At 39.0% G+C, this 10,538-nt stretch overlaps 1 protein-coding gene across 1 annotated transcript in view; it reads left to right on the top strand.

The window, feature by feature from the left end:
- The window catches only part of LOC134664358 (cytosolic carboxypeptidase-like protein 5), a 42,339-nt gene continuing 31,801 nt past the window's right edge, over positions 1 to 10,538 (top strand). Inside the window, exons 1-9 of the mRNA XM_063520939.1 lie at positions 1 to 531; positions 3,553 to 3,704; positions 4,259 to 4,384; positions 5,001 to 5,211; positions 5,738 to 5,859; positions 6,836 to 7,107; positions 7,894 to 7,987; positions 8,744 to 8,890; positions 9,668 to 9,817. Coding sequence (XP_063377009.1) covers positions 429 to 531; positions 3,553 to 3,704; positions 4,259 to 4,384; positions 5,001 to 5,211; positions 5,738 to 5,859; positions 6,836 to 7,107; positions 7,894 to 7,987; positions 8,744 to 8,890; positions 9,668 to 9,817 — 1,377 coding nt within the window. The 5' untranslated portion in view covers positions 1 to 428. The remainder of the gene's footprint in view (positions 532 to 3,552; positions 3,705 to 4,258; positions 4,385 to 5,000; positions 5,212 to 5,737; positions 5,860 to 6,835; positions 7,108 to 7,893; positions 7,988 to 8,743; positions 8,891 to 9,667; positions 9,818 to 10,538) is intronic.

The following is a 10,538-nucleotide window of genomic DNA, read 5'->3' as shown; positions in this document are numbered from 1 at the left end:
GCAATGCAGTGGTGGCAGCCATCTTGAATAAAATTTCACGGTGGCGTAAAGTGTAATTCCAAATAAAAAATTAATGTCAATTATAGTGAATGACATACAAAATAAAATTTGTCATAAAAAATAACAATATTTATAAAGGCTAAACCATTTGCAAATACTCATTCGGAGTACGTGAAAATTATTAAAAGATCACCAATAAAACAAATCAGCTGTTATCCGTCAATCGATGTCAACAAAATTACATAATTTTGTTTAGAAAAACAGTGTAGCCTCCGTTTTTGAGTGTCATTTTGATATTAGCAAACATGCAGATTCATATAAATGTTCTGCAGAACAAATTCTTCAAGTAAATGTTTACCCAGAGGGTGCCAAAATTCTCGACTAATTTACGACTTTGTAGAATGTAGTCCACAGTACATTTTTTAAACATGGATCACAACAATATAATTGAGTGTGGTGGATTTTATTTTATACACAATTTTGACTCTGGAAATCTCGGTCATGTGGAGCGAGTGCCTACGGAGCTTATTGGTACGTTTCTTATTGTTTTTGTTTTGCCAAATGACAAAGTCCAATGCCGTTATAGTGATCCAATTTGTAGTGCCAATAAAGCAGGGTTGTCTTTCATGGCTAATGAACAGTTTTGTAGACGGAACGTCGCCCGAGGTTGCGCAGATTCTGAATGGATATTTTGCTTTATATGTCAACAATTAACTAGCAAGAATTAGCTGCTTATACAAGGATTCTTATATGATCACTGTCTCTTTATTAAATTTGTTTCTTAGGCTAGGGCTTTTCTATATCTACAGTTGTTTTGTACTGGTCCAAAAAGGCTCAAAGTTAAAACCAATGACATAGATATCTAGGGACTGGCTTAACAGGCAATAATAATGAGCAAGGATCGGACAAACGCCCGTCATTTGGGTGGTATAACCCTGTTCCGTACAGTAGAGACTTCCTTATGTTAGTAAAAAAAGCGCTGGTGGCCTAGCGGTAAGAGCGTGCGACTTGCAATCTGGAGGTCGCGGGTTCAAACCCCGGCTCGTACCAATGAGTTTTTCGGAACTTATGTACGAAATATCATTTGATATTTGCCAGTCGCTTTTCGGTGAAGGAAAACATCGTGAGGAAACCGGACTAATCCCAATAAGGCCTAGTTTACCCTCTGGGTTGGGAGGTCAGATGGCAGTCGCTTTCGTAAAACTAGTGCCTACGTCAAATCATGGGATTAGTTGTCAAGCGGACCCCAGGCTCCCATGAGCCGCGGCAGAATGCCGGGATAACGCGAGGAAGAAGAAGAAGAAGTAAAAAAATATATTTTATACATTTATTGTACCATAATTTATATCCAAAGAAAAAGTACTTAATTATTAACATTCCTAAAATTACTTTCGCCAGTAAAATAGAATAACCATTACTTTTTCTAAATTTTCTTTTGTGAGCCTATAACGACGTGAATTGAGGACCCATTTATGCGTTGAAAAAGTCCGTTCACAGTCTACGGACGTCATAGGGGCATATGTAATCGTTGACATTGGTATATTGTTCTTCCAATATGCTTGTGCCTCGGAGATAATTTTTTCATGAATTTCTTTCACGGTCACGTAATCAGGATTCCTATTAAATATTGATTGAAATTTTGATATAGCTCTAGATCTAAAACTCCCGGGAATATTTCGTAAAACAGTATGTATGTCTTTAATAATTTTAAATGAATCTTTTATGTGTAACTTCGTCTTTTGTAGTTCAAGAATTTTTTGTGGAATGACTTGGAAATATCTTTTGATGAACAGGAAATCTTTTTTTAGACTTCGGATTTTTATTAATTTCTTAACCTTTCGAATCGCGGAAGATTCGTTTTTTAAACCATTTATCACCCTTTTTATTTGTTCAAAGTATTCTGCATAGTAACATGCGGCTTCGATCCAAGTCCCCCATCGAATAACTGTTGGTTTAGGTGGTAAAGCTAAACCAGGACATTGTTCTCTGAAATATTTAACTCTAGAGTCCGATTTTAAAAATATTTGTTTTATATATGCAATCATCTTATCCGCATTTAAAAATCCATTACGTATTTCTTCACTTAATCGATGAAGGCCATGTGCGAAACAAGTTACATGCAATATTTGAGAATATGCACGTTTCAACAATTTTCCAGCCTTTAACATGTAACTGGCAGAATCCGATGAAAAAATAAATACTTTCCGTTTGTAATTTTCAGCAGAGTCAGTCCATAGCCAGTTCAGTGTATTTTCATAAAACTGATAAATAGTTTCACCATTTACCGTTTCCAAAACCTTGGATGCTATTAAATAGAATCTGTTACCAGCGTTTAAATTCAAAGGCATCAATAGAAAATGTACAATTTTTCGACCCAAACAGTCACGCGTTTCGTCAATAGAAACCCAAAAACTATCAGCCTCTCGTAATTCACTCCTTATATTTTGCATTGTCATTTTATAGGCTTTTTCCAAATAAATTTTACGTATTACTGATTCACTTGGAATATCGCGGACACCACAATACTTTTGCAAAAAGGTATTAAAATGATAGTTGCTCAGTTTAGACCAGGGAATATTAGCACATATCATCATAATTGTCAAATCCATATAAAAATCTGTGTTGCATTCTGAATTACTCCGGTTCTTCAGGTGATTTTTTGACTCAACATGACCCTGAACATCAGATTTCCGGTAGGTTCTCAGGCGTTTATCACAAATACGGCAACGTAATTGAAATCCGTCGAAAAATAAATCTGGATAGGAAGAAATCCATGATCGTATACATTTTTCACTTGCCGGACGTCTGGGAGGCATAATTTGTAATTAAAAGAAATTATATTGCTTAAAGAAAATACGTTTCTAAAGAGACAACGTCAAAGTGTGACAAGTGTGATAGAAATATTACGTATTTTATCTAAATGGCCAGTAGTAAACAATGTCATTAAAATTAAGTACCTATGTGTATGTATTTATCTGGTGTGATGATATCCTATATTAATTAGGTAAATATCGATGAATTAGTAATGCTCAATAGATGATATTTTGTGTTAAATTGTTATTTAATAAATCTTAAAAAATAAAATATGTTAACATCATAAAACGAGGAAGTCTCTACTGTACGGAACTGGGGTATGTTACCTAAATGACGGGCGTTTGTCCGATCCTTGATAATGAGGCATGACAGGGGCCAGTACAGTGGTGTGAAACCGCTACAACGCGATTGGTTGACGAGTACGCATTAGAAGAAAGAAAGAAAGAAAATAAATTTATTCATTACGCCCGCTATTGGTCGCAACTAGTTGCGTTAGACTGTGCGATTGGCTAGAATTCGTGAGTAACACCGGTGAACTAGTACCAATTTTAGTGCCCCATTAGCCTGTCCTTAGATATTATACGTCAATTGTTAAAACGCATTCAGGAGACTTGCATTGACCATGATAATGGGTGTGAAATGTCAGGTTGTATTTTTAATTCATTATATGTGATATAAGGAAGTATCACATCAACAAAGACAATAATATGGAGTATTACAGTGTCATATATTTTGCAGCTCCAACCGTTAACCCAAAAACAAGTATAGCTGAAACCCCGGACTATGAGTTCAACATGTGGACTCGGCCAGATTGTGCCGGCACTGAGTTTGAGAATGGCAACCGCACCTGGTTTTACTTTGGCATCCAAGCCAGAGAGCCCCTTGTTACCGTAAGTATGAGAAATTAAAAAATAAATAAGCCAATATCAAATCTACACAATTCCCACCTCTGCTAGTTTACTTGTTGAAGATCTAAGTAAAAAGCTGGTTGAACCACCTTTATATCCATCTAATAATAGATCTTTATGCATCTAGATCTCATCAAAGATCTGTAGGTATATTGGCACGTCACATCCCTCAAAGCAGAAGCTTTCATTGGTGTCAGGCTAGGTTCATATGTGTAAGATTTTTTGTGGTAAAGTTTTTTTTTTTATTATGCAGCTTTATTTGTTTTATTATTCCAAAATAGAGATTCAATATACAATGGAGCGGAAAGCCTGTTTATAGGGGAGAATAAGCATGGAATCTGTGTTGAGTATTAACACATTCAGTGCCAAAAACCCGACTACCTATCAGGTATTTTATGATTTCGTTTGCAGGCCGGATGACCTGATAGTCAGGATCGTGGTACTACAGCTTTATATGACGAAATTGTTGTGGTCTGGCGCGGACGTCTTGTTTGGCTGGGTGGCAATAAATGTGTTAATGTATGTTTGTGTTGCAGGTGCGGCTGAATCTAATAAACCTGAACAAGCAGGGCAAGATGTATAACCAGGGCATGGCGCCAGTCACACGGACACTGCCCGGGAAACCACAGTGGGAAAGGATAAAAGACCGGCCAGTACATTCTGTGAGTTCCAAACAAAACTTACATGCATTTGCATGAACAAATAACTATTTTACCTTCATAAGAGATGAAAAAACTCCTAACAAAATTAATAACTCCCCTTTAATTAAGTATTAAAGGCGATATTGTTCATGATTTTCACTATTATAGGAATAGTCACCTTTTTTGTTGTTACCTTACAAAAATTTGAAACTTACAAAAGTGGCTGTCACTGAAAGAGTAAGAAAATCCGAGACACAATCAAATTTTAAACTGGCAATGGGAACACACCCAGTGGCCCCAGTGCAGTAGAATGAAGTTTTCTTTCAGTTCAATATGTTTCGTTCTCGCACATCCTTGCACATTTTATTAAATTCTCATAATAAACAAACTAAAATCTAACATCAAAACCATGAAAACAAAACACATTAAAATCCACATATGTGCATTTTAACGTCTGTAATCGATGCGGCAAGAAATAGTCATCGCAGTTGTTGTAGGCTGTAGGCTATACCTCCTCAAAATACCTTCTTTAGTTGCTGCAACTACATATCATCGGCAAAGATGCTATGACCAATGATGATAATGATTTATAAAAGTAAGACAGTAGTACAAAATATAATCATGTTGTCCCTTTCAGATGGACGACAACACATTCACGCTAAGCTTCAAGTACCGAACGTCAGACAACCTGAAGGCGACGACGTTCTTCGCGTTCACCTACCCGTTCTCGTTCGCGGAGCTACAAATAGCCCTCAACTCTATAGACCTCAAGATGCTGCCCGCGCTGTCCCCGCAGTCTCCGGACGATATATACTACTGTAGGGAATGCGTTATATACTCGCTGGAAGGTACGCTATTGTGTTGCTTGTGTGCTTGAAGATAGAGTTGATAATGCAAGCTATTATTTTGTTCGTGTAAGATTGAATTTTATTTTTCATTTAAAAGTAAGTAATCGAATGGAATGGGTATGTATTTATAAAAAAAAACTTTGAAAAATTTAAACAGTTTATTTGGTTAAACGATAACAAACTTTAAAGGCTCACACAGGTGCGTTTTCCAGGCGGGGCGTGAGTCGGTGGCGCCGCTTTTACATATAAAACGCTCACGCCCCACCGCGCCGGGAAAACGCGCCTGTGTGATGGAACCTTAACAGTCCAGATTTAAAAAAATAAACTTTTCAAGCCTCATCGCCTCTTATAGTCCTGAAAATTGTGCATAAAGAAAAGTTATAGGGTATTTTTACCGTATATATCTAAGTGGGTTATATAAAAGGTTTAATATCGAAACATTGAGGCCTTCCATTTAACTTTATTTAAGGTTATAGGTATTTCATAAATTTCTCAAGTGTCAACAACACATTCGGTTTGTTTACAGGGAGACGAGTGGACTTGTTAACAATAAGTTCCCGCCACGGCATCACGGCGGAGCGCGAGGAGAGACTCAAACACCTGTTCCCCGAGAACAAACCTAGGGCGTTCAGGTTCCAGAACAAGAAGGTAAGTTACTCGCGCAAGTCATAGCATCCTATAGATGTGCTATACGCGTGCCTCAGTGAGGAACAAAACATACGCAATGCGACACTAGATTGGTCGAATTTATATGTTGCCCACCATAATCCATACTAAATTTACGGTGGGGAATAAAAAAATGTGAGACTGTGACAAGGACAAATAGCTGTTTCGCTGCTACTCCTGCTGAATGATACATAAGACTGTCCTGTTCGGTCATTTCCCCCCACCTGTCAAGCCTGATCCAGTTATATACTAGATTCATGGCGCAAGTGCACCGGCTGAGTGGCTTCCAATTTAAACGCAGCATGGCGACTAAACGGATAGATAACGTGTGACACTAATAATGGCTTATGTAAAGTCGGTCATACTCGATTGACTTAAGGGATGGCAATGTTTTTGCATGTAGATTTACAGAAAGAACTATACGCTTAGGCTTAGCTAAGGTATAGGGTATCTATTGTTTCCCAAAAAGTTTTAAGTCATAATGTATTGTTTGTCCGCATTTTCGTTCGTCATAATTTGTTTGAACATTTCTAAGCCACAGTTTGGTAACCATTTTACAATATAAACAAAGTTATGAACACACGATATCATGACCGCACCCGAAAATCCGGGGTATGGTGATACTTGTAAATTGCCCACAACTTGTAATTTAATATCTTTTTTGACTGGCTGTTTGAACAAAAGCTAAAAATACTGGTAAAAATGTCCTATAATCCTTCTCCATCTGCCTCGCGTTATCCCGGCATTTTGCCACGGCTCATGGGAGCCTGGGGTCCGCTTGACAACTAATCCCAAGAATTTATGTAGGCACCAGTTTATATAGTAAATGCCCTATAATGCTTTATTAAATCTATTCAGTTTCACCAGGTTCAAAATTTTATCATACAATATGGTCATAAAACTACTAACTAATCTAGCTTACTGTCTAACTTATACTAAGACTAAACTACTTCACCAGGTAATCTTCATATCAGCGCGCGTGCACCCCGGCGAGACCCCCTCAAGCTTCGTATTCAACGGCTTTCTCAATCTTCTACTGACGCGCCACGACCCCGTCGCCATACAACTGCGCAAGCTATATGTGTTCAAGATGATACCGTTCCTCAACCCCGACGGGGTCGCTAGGGGGCACTACAGGACGGACACTAGGGGGGTCAATTTGAACAGGGTCTATTTGAACCCCTCGCTGCTGTACCATCCGACGGTTTACGCGTCCAGAGCTTTGATTAGGTGAGTTGTATTTGGGACTCTTCGGAAAAATTATAATTAATTTCCATTCTAGGATAATTAGTAAGGATGTACCGACTAGTCGCCGACTAGTCGGGATAGCCGACTATCCGGCCTCATTTGTAGTCGGCGATTAGTCGGCGACTAGTCGGCAAAAATGACCGATTAGTCGGCACTTTATAAGTGACAGAAAAACAGGGTAAAAAGAAATAAACTGCAAATATTTAGAGGGGTAAAACGGAGGTTTTTAAGTGCATCTGAACCGAACTTAGACAAACTAATGATATGGCCGACTAATCGGCCATCCGAGCGCCGATTAGTCGGCTAGTCGGCCAAATCAATAGTCGGTACATCACTACTAATTAGCTTCTCTGGCTTTTTAAAGTCAGTCTTACTTTATAAACGAGCTTTCAACTAGAGTCGAGAGCTGGTTAGGTTAGCCATACAGTTTAGCCATGGTTACCTTTGAGAGCGTCTGCCAAGCACTTCCGGCAAAAAAAATACTGACAGATTTCGCTTTTCTGTACCAGTAAATTTGTAACTGTTGCCATAACTATTATTTCGGTAGCAAATGGGTTAAATCAGCCCCCATTTTTCACACCTGAAGTGGCCTTCTTTATTGTACTTTCGACAAGTTCCGCCGTGGCAGACTATCAAATTCGAACTTAGCATCACTTTTATGGGAAACCATTGTGCGTTTCATCACGGTATCAAGTCGGTTCGAATTTTTGCAGTCGGCTCTTGTAGTTTAATTATGGTAATCAATATTTTGGCATTAATTTGTTGCAGGTACTATCATTTTGGCTGTGAAAAAGAAGATACGTTCGACGACGTTAGAAGCATAGCGTCTCGCAGCATACAGAACATCAGTGAAAGTGTCGAGGTAAAAATTGCCTGTATTATAACTATTATATACTTGTAACTTATATACATCGTAACCTTTCGCTAAATCACTCATATCTGTTACCTCTCCACACTTACCCTCCAAATTTAACCCTTTACCAGGCTAAGGGATATATATTTCCCACATACGGCACTTCAAACATATGTTCTATTTTCGATCAGTAAGACTGATTAGTGATAGATTCGATTGTCATTTTTGAACTGTCAGCCTGGTACAGGGTTAAACAACTATAAATATTTTTGGGGTCATGGAAAAAATGTAGTCGAAATCCCAGACACCACAGCGTACGCATACAATGCCATATCTGATTACGCTTTAACCCTTTGAACACCACACCTATCGTGCACGGCGCGTCATCGTGAGCGAGTCATAATGCACGAAGGTTGATATTGTGCCGTAGCCACGCGCGTCTTGACGTATTTGACGATCAAGGGGTTAAATAGACTCCTCTTTCCTCGATGCAATGGGGTTAGAACTAGGGTTGTCAGTTAACAGGAGCCTAACTAAACGTCTTCGAATTTCAACGGTCTACCCCGGTCAAATTTGTACGAATTGTATGTGTCTGGCCTGTTCATATTTTTTTTTTTACTGTAACAACTATATGTACCATGGTTTCGCAATAAACAATTTTATTCTAAAAAAATACTCACGTCTAGCTTAAGTTTAAGATCTGGCAACCCTAATTACAACGCCAAAGTCTTCCACATTCGCATGTCAGACGTTCTCTTCGATCAGATACTCGAAACGAAGAAGAAAAAGAGCCCTCCGTACAAGTCGAAGCCGATCGCCAACAAGTCGTCGAGTACGCTGAAAGCGCGGCAGTCCACCACCGACACGAAATGCGGAGAGCGGTCCAATGAGGCCTCGTTGTTGATCGATCAGGTACAAATCGTAGAAATCGCTTTCGAAATATATCCACTGCCGATCAGGCGTAAGCCCAACCGCTAGGTGTGATCGCTTAGGTCAGAAATCTAACCGGAAAGCTTTACTGATAAAAAGTTGGGAACGCTTGTCCTAAGCTAACCTCCAAAAATACGAGTACTAACTGAACAACTTAAAAAACAAGGGTTTTAATGTAATGTAAAATCACTTAACTATAATCCAAGCACTTCAACATTAAAACTAATCAGAAAAAAAACGTAACAAAACATAGTATAGTTACAGATGTGCCTACTTAGTGCATAATTGTTTTCTATCGTACTTTCTCGGAACGTTCGTACTTTTTGTACCAAGATTGACTGAAATAGCAAGATAATTTCGTACGCTCCTGTGAAAATACGATGGAAAATAATTATGCACTACATCTTTACCAATGTTCTGAGCGGTTTTTTCTTCTATTTATGTCAATATCTTGCCATAGACCTATGATTTTCAAATATGTAAAACTTGAACGAACCTGAACGAAGACAATAGAAATAAAGATATTCGAGTTCATTTTGGGCCACTGGCTTTTGGACTATAGTCGGCTGGTTTTACGGAACTAAACATTACTACATATTATCAAAGAGTATCGTAAGCGTATGTGTTTTTTTTCACTATTAATTCGATTTGCCGTTTAAGACGCTTTTTTGCCAGGTCCCCTCAGAATCGTCTTAAGCGGGTTCTACTGTATTTCTACCTATTATTGTTATTAACACGAATTGGTCTCTATTGTCTTAGGTAATAGATTCGAAAAAGGGTTCTCAGTTGAAAGGGCAGCCCGTGCCGGATAACAAGTCTTCCAACACGCTGAAGCGGCCTTCTACGAGCGATGACTCCGAGCAAAACGTCAAGGCACCGAGCTCTGGAGAGGAAAACTTAAGCGATCAGGTTAGAATTCTACTTAACCCTTTACCAGGCTAAGGGATATATATTTCCCACATACGGCACTTCAAACATGTGTTCTATTTTCGATGAGTAAGATTGACATTCGATTGTCATTTTTGAACTGTCAGCCTGGTAAAGGGTTAGTCTTACTTACTAGGGTAGTGTAGCGATCGGTGAGGCTTTACTTTGTGTGCGAGCGTTTTCTTTAAAAAATCGTGCAAGCGTTCAACACGCTGAAGCGGCCTTCCACGAGCGTTGACTCCGAGCAAAACGTCAAGGCGCCGAGCTCTGGAGAGGAAAACTTAAGCGATCAGGTTAGAATTCTCTTTAAAGTCTTACTTACTAGGGCAGTGTAGCGATCGGCGAGACTTTACCAACTTCGTGTGCGAGCGTTTTCTTTAGGAACAAGTCGTATCATGCGACCGCTCCGTGCACCCGCGCGACGTTCCGGACGCCCTTAAAGGCTTAGAGGCTATAACCAAACGCAGACGCCATGTCTATAATTTTCGGTCCAAAATAGTCTGCCGTTTTTTTACGGGGGAGCGGCACATCAAATGTATTACGTAATGTAAAAATAGCCATGTCAGACAAATGTCAGTCCATACAGTGTGGTTGACCATTGGCCGCCTATTTTCAACAGATCGTTTGGTTATATTCTTTAAGCTTAAATGCTGTAAACAGTTTTGATAACGGGTCGAAATGAAAGTGATGTTTCATGTTTTTG

Source organism: Cydia fagiglandana, chromosome 5, assembly GCF_963556715.1.
Source record: "Cydia fagiglandana chromosome 5, ilCydFagi1.1, whole genome shotgun sequence".
NCBI lineage: Eukaryota > Metazoa > Arthropoda > Insecta > Lepidoptera > Tortricidae > Cydia > Cydia fagiglandana.
The sequence above is the reverse complement of the archived record's forward strand: the minus strand, read 5'-3'. Positions and strand labels throughout refer to the sequence as shown.